The sequence below is a fragment of the Oenanthe melanoleuca genome, chromosome 5 (genome assembly GCF_029582105.1).
Source record: "Oenanthe melanoleuca isolate GR-GAL-2019-014 chromosome 5, OMel1.0, whole genome shotgun sequence".
In the NCBI taxonomy this organism is placed as follows: Eukaryota; Metazoa; Chordata; class Aves; order Passeriformes; family Muscicapidae; genus Oenanthe; species Oenanthe melanoleuca.
This window is the reverse complement of record NC_079339.1, coordinates 26,723,507-26,748,411: the sequence shown is the minus strand read 5'-3', so window position 1 is coordinate 26,748,411 and position 24,905 is coordinate 26,723,507. Positions and strand designations below refer to the sequence as shown.

Genomic DNA, 24,905 nt, shown 5'->3' with positions numbered 1-24,905 from the left:
AAAAAAATAAAGAATACTTTGAAGCACAGAATTATGCTAGATGTACAGAATGTCTTTTAAGAGAGGATTTCTACCTACTCATGCCCTTACTTGGACAGCTGTCAGTTTATGGCAGACTTTTGCTTACAAAAACATAAGACAGTCCGCAGGAAACTTGGCCAGTACTGAAGGTGTCCGGGAACATCTTCTAAGTCTACTTCCTTGTGTAGGCTGGATATAGTTGTGAAGGGACAAACACTTTGTGAGCATGTTCTTTCAGAGAAAAAGTGAGAACCGCTTGTTACAAGGAAAGTCAGTACGCTTGTTCAGAAGATAAAGTTCTTTATAGCAGTTAATTTAATAATACAGTCTTAAAACATGGTGTTGGGCACTCATCTACACAAGAGCACATTTAATAAGCTGGGGAAAAATACCACAGTTCCAGGACACTGCATTAAACTCCAGCCACTCCAAGAGGAGGCAACTCTCATGTGGTGAAATAATTCTTGTCTGTGTAAGCCAAGAAGGGAGAATTTTAAGCAGTTTAATCCACAATGTTCTTTTACTTCTTATTAGTGGAATCACAAATCCACAGTACATGACAGTATAAGTTAGGTTAAGTGGTGCTTTTCATAATAAAATCAGTGAATTCATTGCAGTCCTTTCATATAAGGATGAAGTCCAATGAGTGCCAGTTGCAAGGAGCAAAGAAGAAAAGTTCCCATTTTCCAGGTTGATTTGTAAGTTCATGTTATTAGAAGAAAGTTAAGTCAAATCTGTGCAGTTTCTATGCAACCATATCTGAGAACACAGAGGTTTCAGAAACTACAAGATCACTTAAAAAGTAGGGGAAAAGGAAAGTCATCACAACCCAAACAACTCAAACTTCATATCTCAGAATTGCCAACAAAACTTGTTCTCTTCTGCTCTGGACAAAACTTTTAACTGCAATAATCTTGCAGAGAAACTTGAAGAAAACCTAAGTACATGAAAACATTATCAGGGAGAGAAACACCCTGCTACCTTTTGATCTGGTATTGAAGTTGAAATGGCAAAATCAGAATGCTTTGCCTGGTGCCATAGGATTTGCTTTACCTTTCAGAGCTCTACCAGTCTCTTCCAGGGAGTCTGTATTAACTTGATGCCTCTTACGCTGCAAGACCATTGCTCATATCACAGTTCAAACAAACTTGTTAATAAATCTGGGTTTAATCTTCCGTGGCCAGAAGGGCAGCACCTCCAGATGCAGAGTTGGTTGAACTACCAACTTACCAGGTGTAATTCATATACCAACACTGGAGATTCTTGGCAGTACAGAGTCCAAACCTTCCTCACAGGACGTCACGATCAGCAAGACATTCCAAAAGAAGAATTAGAAGGCCATAATTCTGATCCAATACAGTAAGGAACACCACCATCCATCACTTGAACTAGGAATACTCAAAGCTTGATTATTCAACCATATTCTTAATATACTAAATTATACATAGTTGATATATATATATATATATAATTTTTTTTTATTGGAATAAAATACACTAGATTTTGGTTTGCTCATTTACAAGGGAGCTCTCTCCCTTTCCCAGTTAATTTGAACTTAAAACCTAGAGGCTGAATGTAAGCTCATTCCCAGTGTTCCAAGATGGATATAACACGAGAGGAGGCCAGAAACTGGAAACATGCACTCTGGCTGCGACAGGTTAGAAGGTGAAAGGGAGACCATATATTTTCATTTTAACCCTGAGAGCATAAGGAATTGCAAAGATCTGGAGAGCAGCCTGGGGTTAAAGGTCACCAGGCTTTTTATTGCAGTTAAAGCAGACTCGAACTGGGTGATCCCATCCACGAGAGGGAACCGCTCTGCGGTCGTGTGAGCACTCGTCACAGAATCCCTGGCCACAGGCCCGACAGTGGTGCTTGGAGAGTTTGATACTGAATTCCTTCCGGCAATTGTGGCAGTGCAGGATTTCATGATCTGGTACCCAGTAGGCAGGTCGGGCAGCGTCTTTTACCAGACCTAAGGAGGAAGTGAGGTGGGGGGATGAGAAAGAGGGAGAACAAAATAATCCATGAACATGAGCATGTCGAGAATGTTCTCCAGTGGAGGCACTCACACACTGCAAGTCACACAGCTGCAATTAAGGGGGAGGTGACCTACTGACAGAATCCTTCAGTACAATGAGTAGCTATTTAGGGCATTCTACAATTCTCCCACACTCTGCTTCTCTTCAAAGTCTAAATTGTGTCTCTTCTAATTGTGGCATTTTGCCTTACTCAGACTCTTCCAGAGATTAAGACACTTGCTTCTCCTACCTTCAGTTTCAGAAAAACCACCAAGTCACCAAACCAAATATTCAGAAATGCATGTACTGTCTGAACTGAGAAAGGGATTTATTCTGCCCTTCATTGAGACAGAAAGCAAACACCCACAAAGGTGAAGACTGGACATGCTGTAGACAAAGCAGCTGAACAATGATCTGCACAATGAGTAGGAAGTCAGATCCAGCAAGAGAATATTTAAATGAGAAATGTTTGCTGATATACCTAAACTGCCACCCAGCACACGAAAGAGCAGCAGAGGTACCTTCACTAAGCTCACCATTAAAGATCAGACTGCTAATTACTTCCTCATCATTACCAACCTGGACAACTTCAAATTCTCACCCCTCCCCTCAGAAGTACCAAGAAGTATCAGCAATATCCATGAACACATTTAAAGAAAACCAAACCCAATAAAATGCTTCCTAATTGGCCAATCTTTAGGGAACTCCAAACAGCAGGTCACTGCAGTGAATCCATCAGGGAAACATGAATTACTCACAGCTTGGTGCACAGCTTTGCATAATAGGGTGAAAAGAGAAAGTGTGATCTGCAGAAACAACATGCTGAAAACCAAGAGGAAACATCAAGCAGAAGAGATCCAGAGGACTGTAGAACTCTCAACCAGCAGCAGTATCATAGCAGAGGTGCCAGCCTGTCACACAAACTCTTGAAATTTAATAACAAGTTTTGCTCTTTGAAAACAAAAATACCTTTAGACCTAAAAAACCCCATCAGAACAGAACATAACTCACCTAAGGGAATGTCCATGGCTGTCACCACTGCTCCAAGCGTGTTTTGCACAGCTTCCCCCACCTTCCTGGCAATAAGTGTTCCCCCTTCCTCATCTGAAGGCAGTTCAGCTACATCTGCATGACACAAGAATGAAGGGCTCAACACCGAAGTCCACTACCCTTTATGCCAAATTTCATTTAGTTTACATTAACAAAACTAGCAGCAAACCCAAAAGGCAGGTTGGAATCTCTCCTTAGCCTTTATGTTCCCCATCAACAACCTTGGATTGCAGAGTGTTCATTTTAGCAATAATGAACAAAATATATAGTCTGCAGTTAAATGAGCACCCCTACTCTGATGCTAGCACCAGACCATCAGCAGTTGCTAGGAAAACCAAGTAAAGGCACAATTAGAAAATAATTTTGTCAGCAGTTCAGGTATCTAGTAGGATCATCTTTCTTCCAAAGGGCATTGAGCTCTTCAGCTTCCTTACTAAAACCAGTTTGAAAACCCAGTGTGAACACTGTCTACACCCATTGGGAATGGTTGTGATCCAGAAATCAGGAACAAACACTTAAGACCCCAGGGATATTTCTATCACATCCAACTCCAGATTACCTAACTGGATGCCCCTGTTGTCATAGCAGTTGTCACACACGCGCACTGGTGCTGGTCCCCAGCCTCGCTCAGGCACTGGACGGGTCTTGGAAGAACAGCCATCACAGAAGCCCTCCCCACAGGCACGGCAGTGATGCTTTGTGTCATTATCTTTGAAAGGCGTGTTGCACTTCTTACAACTCTAATCAGAACAACACAGAAGGAAGAACTGTTAGTTTGATCTTCCTCAAGTGAAAAATAGAGAGCAGAATCCCAAGATGGCAAGTTTCAAACTGACATTGCGAAAAATACAGTTATGCACAAGACTTGGGTGCTATCAGCCCCATTACTTTACCCCAGAGAAGTGATTAGAACATTAGGTGTACAGTCGTTAAGCAAATATATTGCTATGATCCCTTAGTTCACAATCACAAATAAACACAGACACATCATGCAAGGCTGAATGATGGATATTTAACCTTTGTGTGGGGTAAGAATTCAGAAGGCAGTTTTCACTGAAGAAGAATCTGTTTCTGGCAAGACAAGGGAATCCCTCCCTAGTCGAACTGTTTGGATCAGCTTTTTGTCTGGTATGAAACCAAAGTTTAATCTCTGAACCTATAAAAATAGTACTATCAACTACAGTGGCCAGATTTAAGATGTTGATTCTTTGCTTTGAAAAACAAGTTCATGCAAGCCAGGATTTTCTGTGATATTGCTGGGAGAGTAGCTGACAAAGAGCAGGGAGAAACCATCCCTTTATCAGGGCTGGGCCAAGTCTCTGTTCATAATTTCTCTGGCTAAATCTAGAATGGGAAGAGGAGAGAGCACTTCAGTTTTCTCAAAGTTGTAGAAGTAGGGATTGCTGCAATAAAACAGGAAGCATTTGGAATCTGCAAAGTACTTTTATTATTTAAAGAGGAAGAAAAAGTGGCTTTTAGCTAGGCAAGGCCTTTCTCTCCAGCAGCTGCTATTTACCAGAATCTGAGAGTTAGGTCTCCAGTAAGCTGGTGCAATCTGGTCTGTCAACCAGGAGGTCACAGCTTTTGTAGGTCCCAGGCTAAGTTCAGATACTGATTGAGCCATGAAATTCATGCCATCCAACAAACGCTGGGCTGCATTGTTGTTGTCTTTCAGAAATCCATCAGTCTGGAATTAAACAGATATTTATTCGAGAATAAAAACAGGGAAACCTTTTTTTTTACATGCAGATGGCTCTGCAACCCATTACTCCTGTTAAACTGGGGTCAAGCAGGAAAAAGAGATTCACCAGTCCTGCTTTAAAAGACAGGAGTAGGTTAGCAACTTAGCCATTTCAAGATAGCCAGAACATGTCTGAAAGCCCTTGCAAAGGTTCTTTCAAACAGCAGGGACCAGCTTAATGAAAAGCAATCTATTTTCTCCATCAACATCCACAAGAACCAAATAAGCATGTGCATGGCTGCACACACACACAAAGACTACCCAGAAACAGACTTACCCCTGGCCAGACATGCTCAATTTCTGTCCTCACTACAGTGTTCACAGGGTCTTGGTTGCCAAACCAGTACTGCCGGCTGCGATACACCACCCCACAGTTGGGGCACTCGATCACATACCTAACAAGAGGAGGACAGGTCACCTCTCTGGCAAGTCCCAGGCAGCACAGAGACCACAGAGAGCAGAGAAATCTCAGCTGCAGTACTCACCCTGACCAGGCATACTTGGCAAGGCCCAGCCAAGGGGAATCTGTGGAAGCAGAGGTTTTTGGCACCACGCTGACCTCCATTCCTCGTTCATAACAGGCCTACAACATAAAGGCTCAATTAAAACTACACTATTTGGAACCCAAATCTACATCTGGCTGCTGTTTGGCCATGTAAAGCAAATAGTTAGCATACAGAGGTCTACAGCAAAGGAGCACTCATCAAAGCTCATTTAAAAAAAGCAAAACCAAACCTGCTATCAATAAAGACCACAATGATAGCCAAAAATCTTCCTGTCTTCTGCACAGATCGTTCAGAAAAATTGGCTAGTACCAAGCACTGGGCATAAGCAAATAAGAGTAACCATATCAAATATATAAAAGGTCAACATCATTCAGGTTAAGAGCAGCCAGCTTCAAAATTTAGCTAGAAAATGACACTCAGCAAACAGAAGTGATAAAGTCTCCAAGCAAATATCCAAGTCAAATAAGGATCAATTTTTCTTGTCAAAGCTATGAGCACCTCTGACATTAAAAATTAAAAAAAAAGGAAGAAAACAGGCACACGCCTGTGATTTTCCCCATTTACTTGGTCATCTTTTCCTTTTTCATTCTTTGGACTTTCTCCTTTTAGCTCACCTTGCAAGTGTAGACTCTGTTATCATACTGGTGAGAATATCTGCATCGACTTTTGGATTCATGAGGGACTCCTTCCTTTGTATGGTTCATGCTCTTCTTACAGCCACACCTGAGTATGCAAGAGCCACCCATGAGCTGCTGCTCTCAGACACAGGACAGCAGTCACCAAGATTTCCTTTTTACTGCTATACTGCATTTTTATAGATGTTGTTCCCTCAAACCATCTTCACAACTGTACATATAGCAATGAGATAATTTATTACTGAAAGACAGGCTCTTCAGAAGGAGGTGTAGCAACTGTTTCACATACAAAGTAGCACCACACAATTCCCTGCAGAATATGCTTGGCATCTGAAAAGAAGCATAACCAGCCACACCATCATGCTCCCAGACTCGGAGCATTGACTGCCATCTATTGCCCTTGCAGGCTCAATTTTGGGGGTCTTTCCAGAGAGCTATAAGCCAAGATCTAATCAAATATGGAGCTAGTCACTGAATACAGCCCCACCCTACGATGTATTCTTTAGGACTGTTTAGGCAATAAAAATGTCATGAAAAAACATCATAAGAAATTTCAGGGAATTTATTTAGACACTCCTTTCTTCCCGTTCTGCTTGCATTTGGGAAAAGAAATGAACAGCACAGGTTTGTACTCATGCACAAAAATAGTGGGCAAAAACCATGCACCCAGCTGGGATGTGGCATTAGTGGTTGCCCAGTTCACATAAGAGTTTAATTTCAAGCTAATTCTGCCTGGAAGTACTAGCTGAGGATAGATGATGTCAGGTGTCAAGATGTCACAGAAACTTTGCATTCTGTGGCTGCAGCTAGAGGCAGCACCATCCTCTGAGACGATGGAGAAGCATTTCTTATCTACTTACCCACAGCTGAGGCACACAGAGGAGCATGTGAAATATTCATCTGGAAAGAAAGAGCTGTGAGCCATCTGGTCATCAGGGATCTCCCCACTGAACCGGTCACTTAGAGCCTGTCAAACAAAAAGGAATGAACTGGAAAGGGATTAAGGGCAATGAAGACATTTTGCAAGAAAAAGCATGGATTCCTCTACTGGAAAGAGATGCAGAGAGAGTACATAGCTAACAAATGTGTCTTATTAGCCTGGAAAACAAAGCACAGATTTTTTGGATCAAGGAAACCAACCAAGAAGACAATCTGGCATTTGTAGGGAAGTGACTTGAATACTTGTAAGATACTCTTCTCCTCTGTTCTCCTCTCCTCCTGTCCCTAGTTTGAATGTAGAACTTGTCCCTAGTTTGAAGTAGTAGAAATGAGTGGTAGAAAATTGCATCCACCTCTGTGCATCCAATCTATGCTCAAAATAACAGGGTAATTGCTTTTAGCTTTGCATTCTGGAAACCTCTGAAAAGAAACTCATAGGATCATTTCTTATAGTTCATGAGAATATGATTTTGCCTTTTGGCTCAGAAGGTGCTGCCCTGAGCTTTCCTCCAGCCACTTGAGCAACTGCCCTTCTCTGGTGAAATGGCAAAACTGAGACAAAGGGATCTGTACTCTTTCCTAGGAATATCTATTCTCAGATTAAATCAGTCCTTTGCCTTGGCACTTAACTTTTTCAGTTCTTTCAGGTGCTATGTTAACAAAAAAAAAAAGAAAAAAGCAGTGTGACAAAGCAAACGGTTACAGTTTTTCTTGATGGACATCTCTCTGAAGGCATGAGATGTAGCTGAAACTCTTCCTACAGCTGAGGTTAATATAGTGGCTGGCTGCCTTTCTCTTCCTCCCCCTCCCTTCACAAGGTTGAGGTAGGTGGAGTGGTGCATCTTTGCTGTCTAACAAGGATTGACTGCACTTACACACAGAGTTGTGTATACCTCTCACCACAGCTTCCCTAGATAACTTCTCTATTTAAACATTTTATTTCACATAATTTCAAGGAAATTTGCTTTACATTCTCTTTTAAGCTTGTCTGATACTGATACTTTCGAATGAACTCAAGAATTAGAGGAAGTGGACAGAAACCTCTAGCAAGGCTTGTGTCCTCAGCAGGTGAAGCAAAAGAAGTTAATTTGTAGTCAGATGTGATTTGAACCCAGCAAACACTCTATTGGTCATGAATCTAAGTATACCAGCAGCTATATCTGAAACCAAGCTACTTGATGATTGCAATAAATTGAAATAGAAATTAAACTAATATTAATTATTCCAACTGTTTTTCCCCTTGTTGCCTGCCTGCTCCCAAAGAATTGAGTACATGCCACCCTGACACTTCCCTCTGTGCTTCAGCTACCACTAATGCAGAGCAGCCAGAATTATCTGTTCCAACAGCTGTGACTAACACCAGAAAATATTGCTAACACTACCTCCTTCTGCAGATATGCCCCAGCTCTGCCTGCCCCTCCCCAAAGACAGCTGCACTCTTCAGGCCAAAGAAAATACAATGTTAATCAGGCAGTGGTACGTGGAAACTTGTAGGAATGACTGCAAATTTAAAAACCCAAAAATCCCTCTGACATCCTAGCAAAGTGAACCATTGAAGAAAATCACTTGTTCTGATATAATACATCATTTAGCTTGATCCTATCCTGTTCCCTAGCTACCAGTACAACTCTTTTCCTCCTTTTTGCCTCCTAGCCCTTGGGTTATACTAAGTGCTAGGTTTTAACTACTATTACTATTAACCACTGTTAATTCCCTCTAAGTCCCTTGCATTTTCTCCTCTTGTGCTGAGGTCAACTTTAGAAATTTTATAAAAAAAAAATAAGTTCTAAGGTCTCACTTTGTAAATCACTGTCATTAAGTGCGTGTCACTCACAGCATCAGTTACTTTTTACTCCCCAGCTTAGCTTTATGATCTTGCCTAGTTTGGCTCTTCAACTCTTTTTCACCTTCCACTTCATTTACTAAAGTGTTTGTTTTGAAGTTAAAAAAACTACTCAGCCTCCCCAGCTTTTGGACAGAATTATCATTCTCGTGGAAGACTTGCATGCAAGTCTGCATTACTGACTCAGGTGCTCTGCCTTTACGAGCTGCAGCTGAGTTAATTGCAACAGTGGAACAAATAAACAGTGTGACAAACTCTTCTCCGCTTACTTTTAGTGCTTTGTAGATAACCCCGGGCTGTCTAGGTGACCGAGTAGTATTGTTCTCCAGCTGCTGCTCCACAGCTCGCCTAAGCCCAGAGAAATCTGTTGGAGGATTGTATGTCCTTGTTCCCTTGTAGTGAATTGAGCTGAAAGCCTCAGGAAAACAGCTTAGCTTCCGAAACCGATCCTGAATGAGCTTCTCAGGAACCTCAGAAGGATGATCTATATATAAGAGTATAAACATGTTCATAAATTGATTATTTAAAACAATACTTTAATTGCATAGTATTTTCATATGCAATATAGACCTGGTTTTATTAATTAAGTTTTCTGATACATATGGAATGTAGTTATCATTATATTTTAAAACAAGGAAAAGAAACAGACTTTCCAAAAGCAGTCTCTGTTTTGTGATACACAACTTTAAATTCTAGGACCAAGTTTTTCAGGTAAAACCAGACACATCTAGATTTTGAAACACAGATATCCAGATAAAGGAGCAAGTTAGGACATAATACAAGGACACACAATGTCAGCACATTTGTTATTTCTTCTCACCAGACTATAACTTGGTATAGCTACTCCTAGCACCTGATAAGTGGAGGACATGTGAACCTTACATGGGCTGCCTGTTCTCCATGCCAACCCTGTAGCAAGGAAGACCAAGCCTTTATCAACAATTTGTACATGGCAAAGCACTTCAGAACTGGCCACATCAGGTCAGACTCCACAAAGCCAACCATACCCTCCTGCCTGCTTCCAAGTACCTGCTGTACATTTCAAAATAAGACAGGCCCATCTTCCCTGCCCTAAAACTACATAAATATACATATCTCAAGTATTCATTGAGACAGATGGTTACAGCTTTCTGCATATCCATATGCTAAGAAGTTTCTTTCGTATTCCTACTGCGATCAGAAGTGACCATAAAAATATATCTTTTTAACGACCCTGACTTTGCATACAGGTGCAAAGTGTCCTCATGGGTCACTAAAGACTGAACTGATGAAACACCAAATGACAACAACTTCATGAAAGGCTGAATTGCTAATCAGCAAATTGGTATATAAAGAAAGGATCTGCCTTATGCATAAGTTAAAAGTTATTAAGAAATTACTCCAATAATAACCAGAAAGAACATCAAGCTCTTCTATTAGTTAAAAACGTCACTGTTTTGAAAAGCCAAAATGAGAATGTGGGTCAGCCAGGACATCTGAGTTATTTATTACACAAGAGACACCTCCTAGATGTTCACAAACAGCAGGATTGAGCCTCAGCCACTGCTGCCCATGGGACAGACTCATGTCAGAGAAGTTTATGGAGAACTGTCTCCCATGGGAGGGACCCCACACTGGAGCAGGGGAAGGACTCCTCTCCCTGAGCAGCAGCAGGAAAAATGTGTGATGAACTGACCATTCCCTGTCTCCCTGCATGGCTGGCAGGGGAGTAGGTAGACCTGGGAAGGAGGGATGAGGGAAAGCTAGTTTTAAGATGTATTTTACTTCTCATTACGCTGCTCTGATTTTGTCAGTAATAAATTCAATCAATATACCCAAGTCAAGTCACTTTTGCCCATGATGGTACTTGATAAGTGATCTCTCCCAGACCTTATCTCACTTTCTAACTGATCATCTGCTGTATCACCCATACTCATGAACTTGTATGATGACCCCTCCTTTGGCTGGCAGAACTCATGACTATTCATTGCTGATGTTCAGCTGGCTAAGAGGATTATTCTAGCTGATTTGGAATAGTCAGATCATCATGAGGCAATGTTCTTCTAGTTCCACAGCCTGGTTCCCAGACTGAAACCGGTGAGAGCAAAACTCAGATGACATTTTTACATGGTAGTAAAGAATGCTGAATATTCAACACAAATGATAGCTTACAGACAGTGTTCAGCACATTGTAATTGGAACTGCCTACTCACCAGAGCCCAGTAGCTTGGTGTACACAGTCTCATGAAAGATGATGACACCTGGACCCAAAGTTGACAGAGGAACATCTAGGCCACAGCGGGCTGTGGTAGCTTTTAGCTCCTTGGTGAAGTGTTTTAAATAAGCCTCCGAGGCATCACCAAGGAATTTGAAGAGGTCGTTGTGGAGCCTGTCAGCACGAGTACGGTAGATGACCAGGTCAGAGATGGCCAGGACCTTCAGCAGCAGCCGTGTTCTCTGGCTCAGGTTGACAGTGGCCCCCAGGAGACCCTCTGTATCAATGACCACCACTTTGCGGACAGGGTCATAGGCTGCCCAAACTCCAACTGTGCAAGACTCCTGCGCAGGAGACGTCTTGAAGACTTCCCGGCCATAGAAGAAAGTGTGGTTAAGGGTGTGAGACTTGCCATCTCCTGTGTTCCCAAAGATGGACACTACCTTTAGGTGCTGATCAGGACTGCAGTCCAATTTCTTAATAAAGTCTTCTTCATTCCTTAGCTTCCAAAACAAAAAGAGAAAATTGTTGTAACTATGTAACTGGAGTAGACAACACTGAAAACACAGCTGGTTTCAGGATTCACAGGATTAAAATGAGTGATTTCCTCCTCTTCAGATTTCATTGTAAGTTTCTGAAGCACCATGAAGTACAAAGCAAAATACTAGAATGCAATTTTGTAAAATACATACTGATGAGATTTATGTTGTTCCATCATGTAGCTGTTTTGGAAGTGATGCTTCACTGTGATTATGTATCTAGTCAACTCTCTAGTATCTCACCTCATTCTCTGAGACAGCCCTTTCAGAGAAGGGAGCACAACACTACTTCCAAATCTGTCAGAACAGCTACTTGGAGCATGGCAGACTTTCTCAATAGCATTGTTCTCCTGGCAAGCATGAAAATTCAGGCATGAAAGAGGGGATTGCTTTTACCTCTCACTTGCCTCATCCACAGAGGTTGAGCACCTGTTTAGGTAGAAAAATCTCTGCCATGCACTTGTGCTGCATCTATCCATGGCCAGGGGTTCTCAGACAAAGACTGTCCTGTTCCCACTGCTCTCCAGCTAATTAATCCTTCAGCTAGAAAGTGGGAGCAGAGAAGAAGCAGCAAAGCTGTGCACTGGACTCAGGTGCTCAAAGCAAGTCAAACTGGCTTTCACAGAAGTGCCACAACTACCTCAATGATTCATTTCATAATTTACTGTATTGTACTTTCATTAAAAAAATGAAACATACAAAAGCAAAAAGAAGTACAGATAATTTCTCCTTGGCTTTACATAGTTTAAATGGCAAGCATCATGCTGTCTAGGCTAAAGAACAGGGCATTTTCTGTTCAGATACCGGAGCAACAGGAGCAGATAAACAAGCAGTGAAATGGGCTGGAGCTCTGTACAAGAGCCTGCCCTAATCTTGTTGCAGAATAGATCTTTGGCTTTCACAGGTTTCATGCTTCATTCATTTACTTTCTTTGTCTTCCAACAGGTTTTATCCACATATTATAAGACAAGGAAAAATATGACCAAAGCACTGAAAAGAACAGGGCTTCCATCCTCTTTCACCTGCCTCTTAACTTCTGGAAGTGCTTAGTTATTTTCATTCTGTGAGTACACTTGGAAGATCTCAATCCATTAACTAGAAAGGCAATGAGGTAATAAATGGTTTCTTTGAACAAGTTTATTCTTGTATCAGCAAATTAGTTTAAGGCTCAGCCAGCCCCATTTGCTTTGGTCAAATCTATCAGCATCACCTAGGAAAATAAAGAAAGCATCACCTATGAAGGAAAATAAAAATCAGCCAGTGTGCCAAAGACTTTAAAAATAGTTAGTGTGCCAGATTGTGGTTGGGAACAGTGTTCACAAAGAAAACCTGTGGGCTGTGGGCTTGCAGTAGCGTCTCACAGACTCAAATTATTCAAGGAAGCCTCAAAGTGTAGAAAAAAACAGGAAACAAGAGACATCAAAATACTCTCAACAAGGTCTTTCCTGGGAGAACATCAAATACACTAAAATTACAGGTACACAAGAAAGGGTCTGCTTTCTTGGTAGCTGTGATTATTAACTTATCATCAGGAAGGTAGCTTAGATGATAGATGCAGTTTTGCTTAGTGTCTCTTAAGATGTTCCTGTGGATGAAAGGAAGTTCTTGGTTTATGGAATAGCTCCTAAAAACATTCACACATTTGACAATAAGAAAATGTTATGTGTACGTAAGTAAAAGGAAATATGATAATGTCTTCTTCAAAATGTTTTGTTTTTAACTTTTACCTCCCAAACTTCTCACCAAAAAGGTGACAGGTCCTTTTTGGCAGAGTCAATAGTTATGTACTCCATGGACAACACAAAAAAATATCAGTTTTCAAACAGCTGCTTAAGTATTGGCAGGACAGCTAACGACTAAGATCTTTTAGCTAGCACTAGTTATTACTTTGGTAGCAGTTTGGGAGAGTTTGTGGAACAGGCTGAGTCAGAAGACATGCCAGAAGACACAAAGGACAGAAGGGACCATAGGAATGAGGGTAACTCTGAGATATATTCCCACCATTAAGAGACAGGAGTCAACTCAAAGTTACACTGAATATCAAATCACATATGCAAACTTATTCCCTTCTAAGTTATCCCCTTCTAGGCTCTTGCAGATTTCCTTTAGGATGGAACTCAGGAGTGATTTGAACAAGCAAGTTACCTAGGTGCACAAGAATGCACCAAAGTCTAGGTAGTCCAATGTTTATGTCTCACAGGACTTAGTAATGAATAAGGAAGAATATAAGACATGAAATAAGTCAATGTTTCCTAGCACACTTTACCAGAGCTCTGAAGTCAGATGATCAAGAACTTCTTGAGCAGTGGTTGCACTTAAATGCTCATGGTTGGTAGAGAACCAGTAGACCTATCTTCCCTTTTGGAACCTAGCCATAATTTTGGATCCTGCAACGTCCTTACAATAAATTCCATGTGGGGGGAGAAGCAAAAAAAAAACAAAGACAAGCCAAAGTGACCAAAAGAAGGTCACTCCCCTTTGAAGGTAAATATGCTTGTATGTCACTGGGTGCTCCTTGCTCTTGTGCACCAGCTGACTTTAACCAACACTGAGTACAGGAATGACACTCTCAAAGAGCCATCACAACAATCCCCATATTAGTAGTCAAATTTCCTTCCCTTGAGCAAGTTCCCTTAAGACCTTTGAAGTAAGAGTGGGTGTAATAAGTGTCAAAGTACTAATCCTCACTTCTTTGTTTTGCTTCTCATCTCTAAAACAAATTGGTATGGTACCAGCTTGTGTTGTACATGCAAAGGGCTCACATTTCCATAATTATGTCCACGTCCATGCTGCCCAAGAGCTCCAGGTCTCTGATGTTCACAGTAGAAGGTAAATACAAAGTCTTCCTTATGTTGCACAACAATGTAAATTAAGGATGAAAACTGTATGTCTAAATCAAGACAAGAGTCCTATCTCTTCAGCCCCTTCTTGATTTTGCCATTTCTAGTATCAGAAACTCATTCACACTTGTGTTATAGCTCTTAAGAGACTCTCCTAAAAAGAACAGTTTTTACTGTATCCTATGTTAGAATCCTGCTTAGTTTTCTTTTACAGTTTTAACTACATTGCTTTTAGCAGCTGTCATCCAGCTTTTCATGTAGTCCCTTCACCCAAGTTCAGCTGAACTGGAGGTGAAGGTCTTCAGTGGGAAAAAACAGGGAACTTAACAGCTAAAGTCCTCTATACAGAGACCACAAAAACTCATACTGCGGTGGAGCACATTTAGAACTGAAGTCTTTTTATCACCTACATTTGGCAACCTATTGTACCCAACATAACAAGTTATCTAAATCTGAGCCCTAAGAAAAGTAGAATTGTTTAGAAACAGAACTGCTAAAATGAAACAAGAACTGCTAAACAAGAGAACTCTTTTTAAGAAACAAGAACTACTAAAATTCCATTCCTGCCTATTAATTTCTTGGTAACAATGTTATTAAAACAAAAAAGTGTTTAAAAGCCTGGGAACAAAAATCTATAAAATAGAACAGAGTTTCCAATGACCAGTACCCATACAACCTTAAATCTGCTGCCAGCAAAACAAATGCATTAAGAGAATCGGACATTTTCACCTCAGTTTTCTCCTTTTAAGACTCTTTATGAACCCTTTAGGGCTTGCTAATATTCATGAAAGTGATGCACAAAGCCAGAACTGTGCCACAACACACAGTAGCTCGAAACAAAAATCAAGAATGCTTGGCATAGCATTCATCAGAGTGCCTTCATTTGCTAATCTTACACTGTCATTTTGACTTACATTGATACTTTTGTTGTTGTGTTTTGAAGTCTTACACGTTGCTTGACCTGGTTTTAAAAGAGTATTTTAAATAACAAAAATATGTTTTCTGCAATCAAGAAGAAATCATAGCAATAACTAAATTTTTGAGTGAAGGGTTATCAGGCATGGGAACAGGCAGCCCAGGGAAGTGGTGGAGTTACCATCCCTGACATGTAGATTACCATTTACATCTTTACTGTTAAAAAATGTGTAGATGTGGTGCTGAGGGACAGTTTAGTGGTTGACTTGGTAGTGCTGAGTTAATGGTTGAACTTGATGATCTGAAAGTTCTTTTCCAACTTAAGTGAGTCTGTGATTAGACAACCAGCACACAACAGTATCTTCTGATACACAACCACTAAGTCAATAAGAATGATATAAACTTAACACCATTCCCAATTAATGGAAATGTAAGTTGCAAGATTTGTAACAGCACTTCCAAATGTATACTAGCATAAAATTACAAACATCTGAGACAAATCAGTACAAGCGACCAAAACAATCAAGTGGAAAAAATGGATTTACCTTAAAGCATTACTTAACACTGGCAATACAAGTAAAGTTACTCAGTGTTCAAAAAGTATTTTTAAAAGATAATGCTTTCAAGAACTCAAACACCTTAAATCAGAAGGAGAAATGGCAAAGCAAGCTAAAAGATCTGCAAAACTTTTGAGCAGTCCTGAACTTCTAAAACAAAACTGAGATAATATTAGGTAATTGATCTTAAGGACAGAATATCATATCAATTACTAAACCTGGAAACAGAACAGACCTGTCAGGTCTGACCAGCTCAATGCGGACCAGTTCTTAAAAACACTGCTTCTAAATCTGTGTTTTAACTCTAAAAAACTGAGCTCCTATTTAGAAGTAGATTCACAAAAAGGTGTTTCAGTGCATATCTAAAGCCCCAGGTCCTACCTTTAGGTCATTAAATCATAACTTCAGTCTACATTGAAAATAAGAGAGAAATCTATAAAGCTAATTCTTCCTTTAACTACAGCCAGTAAGACCAACCTGAGAAGAATAAGTTCCACCACAGTAAAATGCCACCACCAAAATTCACGTTTCTGCAGGGCTCCTCACAATCACTCCTGAAAAGGCAGTGCATGAATGCAAATAAGTGTAACTGCCTTAATGCAGCAACTCAAGTGCAGCAGGCTATTAAAAATGCAACTGGAAATTCCCTACTTTTGCCCCAGAATAAATTTTCATTGAAATCCACAAGTGTCTCTTCCTTCCACACCAGCACTCATGTAAGCAGACGGACAAAAGAAACAAGAAAGAAGCAAAGTATTTGGCTTTAATTAATGTCCAAAAGTACTGCATCACGAAGAAGGTGCAAGACTGATTCCAGGGAAAAGCACTATTTGTAAGTGGCTATGTTAAAAGTTTGCTAAGAGTCAGCCTGGGACTGTCAAAGGAGCTGCGTGTTTGTTAAATGGATGGTTCTCTCTCCTACCTTCTAAAAATACTCTTTAAAATACTGGTATATGTCCAGTAGAAGAAGGAACACTCCTGAGAGTAGTTTCTCTACTTTTCTCTACTTATTCTAAGGACAGAAAAACAGTGCACTTAAATTTAGATGAACTGATAACAGACTGAGATGGGAGTGTCTTGGTTTATACTGAAAAATAACAAAGTAATAAGAGAAAAATTCCTAGAGTGTAGGACACTAAACTCCCAAAAATACTTAGGCAAGAAAACTTCTCTAAAGCACAAAAAGGAGGAAAATTCCTCTACAGCACATCAACAGTATCAAAGGACAGAAATTGCATATTCTGATTCAACAGATCACACCGGCCTAAAAAATTCAGATCCTTTAACATTTTTAACTCCTTCTTTATATCCATGACAAATATACTAGCTGTGACTCCTTACTTTACAGGACATGGACTGAATTTCCTAGAAATTTACAGCTCACTGTGCTACCCCCTTAACCCAGAATCCCACAACAGCAAATGAAGCAAGAGTGTCCCAGGAACTAGCACTTTGCATTTTGCTAGACAAATGCAAGTCAGACTTAAGAGATCATGACCTTCTTTCTTAAAAGAACACATATGTTAGCTTCCATTAACTGACAAAGAATACTTGACAAGAAAAAGCATTCCTAGAGACTCCATTCTCTCATCCTAAACTTTATCGAGGCTCAAATCAGCAGATAATAAAGAAAAATCACAGTACTTCCATCAGGTTTACAGCAGGAGTGAGAAAAGCAAAGCAGCCAGCAACCCTGCAGAGTCATCACTATGTATGTGTAACTTTTTAACAGGAGGGGACAGAGGAGGACACATGGACTATTAATGCTGTCAGTGACAGGTTATTAGTAATTGTACAAAATGGTCTGCATTTAAATAAGGGCTATGGGTCCTTTTGCAGTATCTTAACTGACTGCAAAGCATTACATAGATGCTGCTCATATTTACTGAGGGGAAGACATTACTCCTTTAGGTGTCTAGATCTGCACAAGGAATAGAAAAAGCCTCAAGGAATGGGGCTATATTAGGAAGTTGAGATATCTATTGGCACAAAAAAAAAAGACCCTGCAAACTGAGGAAAGGGAGATCATATGGGTATCTCAGGGGAGACATAGCAATAAATGCATACTCCTTTTGCCTCAAAATTACACAGCTGGGGAAATTTTTTTTTGTGACTAGCTAGAGGAAAATTTTTCTTCTCTTCTAGTCTCCTTAGTAAGTCAGACTACAAAGTCAGCACCTTTTACTTTTCTTTGCAACCCACAGATTGGGTAATTTTTTGTGACTGAGCTAGCTTCTAGTCAAAGATGTGAGAACTCTAAGGCAGATTATTAATAACCAAGCATGTCCTCTATCTTCTCAGGTCAATTAAAGACTTTTTCTATTCTATTAAGCATATGTGCCAAGTCCTTAATTAGGGCTTTGGACAAAGTGTTATCATAGAAGCCATTAGTGCCACTACAACCAAGATCTGATCTTGTGGCAAGAACTCCCAACATCTGCTCCCCAAGATAAAAATACCAAGCTGTTGTTATGTATTGTTAAGCATTCAGCCCTGCCTCAAAAGTAGTAGTAAATAAAGTTCATTGTACAACAGATGTGTAACTCTGCTTCATTCTAAAGAGCTTTTTTGCAAGCATGTTGCATAAATACAAAGCAAAAATGGAAACTATTCCAGAAACTGCATAAATATAAGTACAAGAGACAAAGACAGATCCAGGTGAGTGGAAAAGTTCATGGAACAGTAAGACAGCCTCAGGATTTGAAACAAGTATCACAACCTGAGTCATGTTTTTATTGTTGTATTTCACTGTGGTTTTTTTTTTTTCTTAATAGCTACACAAATATCAATTTAAAAAACCCAATTAATTGATTCTGTGATGTCTCATGGGAAATGCCTCCTGTGCTCAAGGGGCAGCACTAGTGACAACACAATGATGCTTATTTGAGAATCCAGGAAGTCAGAGATAAGAAAGGAAAGCTGACATCTTGGCAGAGCAGATCAGGAGATGCAGTTGAGGGACTTACACATATAGAAAAAGAAGGCACACAGTTTGAGTCTAACAAGGCAAAGAGATGTGGAAGATGTTAAGAGAGCAGTGTGAGTGGAAGATGAAAAGAGTGACACAAGCAAAGCAATTGATTGAGGAAGTAATCCCCACAATATCATTCTCAGATGACCAAGGAGGATAGACTGTGCCAGAGCCAACTAACAAACAGATGCTGCAGTTATCAAGAACAATTTGATTGAAGCCTCAGCTTTAGATATGTAATAGATAAGGCCAAAATTTTAATACTGTGTAAAGAGAAACTGCATAACAGAAATTGAGAAAGAGAGCCTAGAATGGGGTCTCAACTACAGGTGATGCCAGCTTGTAAAACAGTCAAGGTTTATTTTCTGATAGAAGTCAGTGAGGTCTTAGGAGGGACAACAAGCCCTGGAAGAAGGAAGAAAATATTCATCATGTAGGTCAGGATGCCTGGGAACTAACTCACAAGAGTTGCAAAGCATTGAACTGTGTGGTGTGAGACAGCTGGGATTGGACTCCATGAGGAACAACTTGCCTCTCTGTTCTTCCACAGACTTGCAGTGAGAACTTGGATTTAATCTTTAACAACATTTTTTTTAACATGAGATAGCCAACCTCTTTTTGAGGTGCTAAGTTACAGTGCTGCTACGATGAACATCACAGAGAAGCTTGTATTTCACAGATACAAACTTCAGCTGCCATTGGTTTTCTACAAACAAGCAGTGGTTTAAAATGAGACCTTTTCTGTCTATGTGGATTTGAACAAGCACAAGAAGTCCTCAGCTTTCTGAGCTTATGCTATGCCTGCAAAGCACAAAAAGCTTTGAGCAGGCCAGCACATCTGTGCAACATGGCACAAAGACAATTATGCAGATCTCAGAATTATCCTAGCTCTGTAGTGCTGAGCCCAAACTGAGAATTTCCACCTCTCCCCTGAACCAATTTGCTCAGACACAGCTCCTTATGGATTAATCTACATTGCTTCTGGATCTAGAACTATATCAGTCATTTGCTTACACACTATAAATATTCTTCAGTTTCAGAGCTACCACCTCCAAGAAGCCAACAGGAACAGTGAGATGAAGCATAGCCACTTGAGCTTAACAACTCCAGGTTCCAAAGAAAACTAAAAAATAAATCTTTTGGCCCTATGTCCCCATCTCATTGATCCACTTTCAAGTTAGATGTTTGTAAACAAATATACATCAGTGATTATCTTGATCCATCATCTGCTGCTTCAGCAGCATAACTAGTTCCATCGAATTTGGGGAGGGTTGGTGGTGGGGTGGTGTAGCTTTTACCATTTGTAATTTTGTAGCTTTTAACATTGCTACCGCAGAATCTAGCACTAATAGCAAATCAGCAGTTTCCTCTCTTATTTCCCAACTAACACAACCATTTTCAAGTTCCAAAGGTCACTAAACAGTTAAAAATAGCTGAACTACATAATTCTGTTAAATTATTATCCTGTCTGCTCAAACTTAAAAAAAACCACACACTCTTGAACTCTGAACCTCCATATTTCAAGTTACTAAAATTTTGGCATTTTTGGACAAAAAGTTGGTTCAAATAAAGAACATTCTAATGATTTCTCCCCAAGTAATGATAAGCACAAAATAAAGGACTGATGATCACTTTCCTATAGCTAAAGTGGCTCCTTAGTATTATCAAGAGCAAAAGATGACTACTTAGCTCTGAAGACATCTTCTGCAGCATCTGACAAGCTTTTCTAAATAAAGGTCCTCATGCTCACTAGCAGAATTATCACTATAATAGCAAGCACTCTTTAAATTCCAGCTGTCAGAAAATAATTTAATTGGAATCTCTCAAACTACTTTGATACGGGCTGTGAGATGTCACGTACATATTCAGCTGTGAGGAAGAGTAGATCACACCAGATGGAAGAGCTCCGATTCAACATATTGATAGTGAAATAAGATCATTTTTTGGAGAGAGCTTTTTCAACCCAACCCAGCTCTGACCAAATTGCTATGATCTGATAAAGGACTACTGCTGTCCCAATAAGGAAGTTGGCCTTATTGCCCATGACATTTAAATAGCAAATGCACTTGCTTGCAGGAGGCAGCCAAAGGTCTACCTCAATAAGGCTTACAGATTCATGAGTATAAATATAACTTAAACCAGTACAACCACACACAGACACAGTTTGTGAGCAGCTTTGCAGGACAGCCCTGTTCCAAGGCATTTCAGAGCTTGCTCTGGTGGCCAGAGGAGAATTACTGAAAAGTTGGTATCTTTAAGTAAGAGTTGCATCTGTTACACATTACAAGGAAGTAAGTGTGTGTTTAGGGCTTGGAGGCATACAGACTTAAGACTGCTCCAAACCTGAAACTCACGCACTCAGTTTACAGTCACTGCTGTCCTGCATAGTGCATGTTCTATGTCAGTGTACCATAAGGACCGTCACCCTTTCCTCCTTTTCCTCTTCAAAAGCCAGGACAGTTTAGCAATCAGTACACCTGAATTGACAAAATATGACCCAAGTATCTTGAAACTATTCTATATGATTGCATAATTACTGGGTACATACATATCTATGTACATACACACACTTCTATAGTATAGAATAGATATGAGATATTTAAGTCACATTTCCTCGTGATGCATGACAGGCACAACTGTTACTATGATGGATACAAAGAACTATCAAAAATAAGAACATAATTACAATTATTTTCAATAATGGTAGCATGAGTATGTTAAATTAGTGCAACATGATACTGAGTCTCCAGGTGGCTACACATTTTCTTTCAGTGCCTACTGAATGACGTTTTATATAAGGAATGCAAACTGCAAGTCAGAAAACAAACTTCAATTTTCAGTTGTGTAATTAACATGCTCTGTGACTTTTGCATTTTGCCTTCTAAAATGCTTAGCAAATGTAGGCCTAACAGGAGAGTTCTATAACTGCATATATTGAATGCTAGACTTTCTAAAATAGTGCCTTCTGGGAGGCTGTTCCTAGTCAACTAGTTCCTATCATTTTTATAAGCAGACTTACCCCAATGGTAATTTCCCCCTCTTTCAACAAAAGGCTAACATGTAATAATATTTGTGACAAGCAATATAGCTTAAGTGGTGTCTGTACACTTGGATAGAACACTTTGGACATTTATTTCTATTTTGTTCTATTCCTAAAAATCAGATGGATTTACTGGTGCTAAATGGTAGCAATGGGCTGTAGTCTTGCATTAGCACTACTTGATACAGTGCCCTCTCCTAGTCATACAGCAGGAAATTGTCTGCCAGCACTTCCATTTGCAGGACACCTACTGCAATACTATGTATTCAACTTTGTTCAGGAATGACCAGCATCCTGCATAGATAGCTCTGACCTTAGCTGCATGTATCTCAGTACAGAGTCAATTCTTTCACCAGCTTTGCTTACCAAGCCTCTTACAGAAGGTTCTTGCCACATATAAGGTTTTAATGAACTTGACCTTTTGAGTAACTCATGAGAAAGGCCACTCAAAGGCATTGAGTCTTTTTAGCCCAAGATACTCAGTGGCACTTGTACTGTACTGGCCATCATTTTGTTATCCATGCATCACACTAGCCTGTTAGACTAAGAAAGAAACTGTTCACGACAAACCACAACAGTTCTTACCTGAATCTCCTCAGTTTCATCCACCAAGAGGAAACTCACAACTTTCTCTGTCATCTTCCTTCTCTTGGTCTCCTCATCCATCCCCTCCTCCTCTTCCTGTTCTTGGGCTTTGCCAGCATGGTACACAGTGACAGGGTGCTTCCTTCTGTTCCCCCCAGCATGTGTTCTCTTCTGACACTCCACACAGAGGTTGATTTTGCACACCTGGCACCTCACTGCTGCTATCTGCCTTGATCCCGTCATACTGGCATGCATTATGTTCCCATTGGCACCTTTGCAGGAGTCACAGTACGGGACATGGCCGGGTCTTATACGGGTCCGTTCGTGGTTCCGCAACCTTTCTGGCTGATGCAGCTCTTCTTCACAGCGCTGGCACTGCAGGCTCCTGCACTCATCACACTCAAAGATTGCTTCATCTGTCCCACTGCAAACATAGCTTTCCTGGCACAGGAGCGTCGTGTTCTGTCCTTTCTCCGCAGTTTGCGTGTGGGCACTCATCTTCAGACTTCTTTAAAGCAATGTTTTTCCCTCCTGTTTCTGTTTCAAACAATGATATGTGTAAAAGTCAGTTCCAAATTCAGTATTTTCACAAAGGAAAGAAACACAAGAGGAAGGTTGTCTGTACTTAATCTTAAATAATTAACGAATGTTTTTCTAAGATTAATATACTGACCTGCCTCGCAGGAAGTGTTGTTAAGTGCTAATGAGGTTTTCTTTCTCCAAAATAAACTTAGACAACGTGGCTTGTTTCGTGTATTATTGTACCCAAATGCTGGTATACATTCTTTCCCTGCTTAGCTTTTTAACGTACTTTCAGTGATGGGAAAAAACCCTCAGCCTGGTGTACTTCAGCAGATACAGCAAGTATTTCCCTGAAGCTGAGAACGGAGACAGCTGGTGACACAGAGACAAAAAAGGCATCAGAAACGCACAAGTGCATATACATGTACGCACATACACACAAAAGGACCGTGTCAAGACTAGAAAATTCTCTGCTTTCACTCCACAGCTAAGCTCCTCCTTCAAAGAGTTCACAGTATTTATTTGCTGGGAATTTCCTGATGTGCTTCGCCAGATAAACAAAAATCCGCTCTCTTTGTGCGCTCCTTCTAGTAACACTGGAAGACGATCGCTACAGCGGTCAGTCTGACAGACGACGGATTTTTTTCTCTCTACGCCCCAAGTTGCCAGAGCAGAGCTGTGCGACCAGCGCCCGCCGAGGGCAGCCTGCGCACCCCGCCGCCGCCTTTGTCTCGATCGCTGCCTGGGGCCGCCTCCCCAGCTCCCAGCCAGAGCGGAGCCCCTCTCGCTCCGGGATGACCCTCGGCGCTCCCTCTCCCCGCCAGTGCCGCGGGCCGGGCGAGCGCTGCCCTGCGGCGGCCGCACTTGTGGCTCGTCCGCCCGCAGGGGCTGCATCGGACCCCGCGACCCGCCCGCGGTTACGTAACGGCGGTGCCGGCCGGCGCCTCCCCCCGCGCCCGCACCTACCTGGGGCTGCGCTCGGCACCGCGCCGGCCGGCCAGCACGGGGGAAGCCCCCGGCTTCCTCCCGCCGAGCGGCGGCAGCGGGCGGGAGCCGCCGTGGGACCGCGAACAAAGGCGGCGCGGCACGGAGCGCCGCGAGCCGGGCTATTGTTTACAAGCCGGCGGCCACCTTTCTTCCCCTTCCTCCCGCCGGCACCCGGTGACTAAGGACTCGGGTCCCGGCCGCGGCTTCCTCCTCCCCCCCGTCCCTTCGGCGCCCGGGGGGGATCTCCCGGTTCTCCTCCCCCAGGGGCCGACCATGCAGTCGGGGCGCCCGGGGGAACTGAGCAGGGCAGGGCAGGGCAGGGCCGGTCAGGACCCGCGCCCCCTCCGCCCGCTCCCCTCGTTGTCAGCCGGGATCAGCTGATCGCGGGGAAGTTCGGGGTTATTTTCTCACCGCGGAGACGGGAAGGCGGCGGGCTGAGGGCGGGGCGGCGCTGGAACGCCGGGAGCTGTAGTCCGGGCGCTGCACCGCCCCGAGCTTGCCGCGCCGGCCGGGACGCGCGGTGCCTGTGATGAGCAGGCACCGAGGTTTTCTGCTACCCTCGTTTTGTTTTCGCCCCACTGTCCCACACCTGCCTGGATTCCCCGAGGAGCTGCGCCGGAGGAGTGTAAACGGCCCCCAGCAGGGTTTAAAAAGTGAAATTCGTAGTGAACCTCTTTCCTCCCGCCGCCCGGAGAACCACCAAGCGGCTGCTCCCAGGCCTCCAGGTCTAGCAAATGAATGGATCGTGGTGTCCATCTGAGGAGAGAGAGCATGTGGCGTCCAAATCTCATCTGCCATTCGTGTGTTTAAACGAAGTCTCGACATGGAGAGCCACTGGCACTAGTCACTGTCATTGCAGCCTTTGGGGATTTTTCATTACTGAAGCTTAAATCTATGGGTGAGCAGCCATCATTTATATAGCTGAAAGAGACTGCAGGTCCAAAATAGAGCTCACACCTGCCCAAAAAGTGGCAGATTCACTGTCACAAACTGGAGCTG

General features: G+C 41.8%; 1 protein-coding gene across 1 annotated transcript; it reads right to left on the bottom strand.

Moving 5' to 3' along the window:
• Window positions 1–313: 313 nt before the first annotated feature.
• On the bottom strand, window positions 314–24,663 carry ZFYVE1 (zinc finger FYVE-type containing 1). The gene is made up of 13 exons (XM_056493866.1): window positions 23,886–24,663; window positions 23,071–23,291; window positions 22,398–22,934; window positions 10,949–11,453; window positions 9,026–9,240; window positions 6,835–6,941; window positions 5,954–6,062; window positions 5,319–5,416; window positions 5,111–5,228; window positions 4,609–4,779; window positions 3,652–3,832; window positions 3,054–3,167; window positions 314–1,996 (listed from the first exon to the last, which is right to left on the bottom strand). The coding sequence occupies exons 3-13, from the start codon at window positions 22,893–22,895 to the stop codon at window positions 1,764–1,766; spliced, it is 2,349 nt and encodes a 782-aa protein (XP_056349841.1). The 5' UTR covers window positions 22,896–22,934; window positions 23,071–23,291; window positions 23,886–24,663; the 3' UTR covers window positions 314–1,763.
• Between the last annotated feature and the right edge of the window lie 242 nt (window positions 24,664–24,905).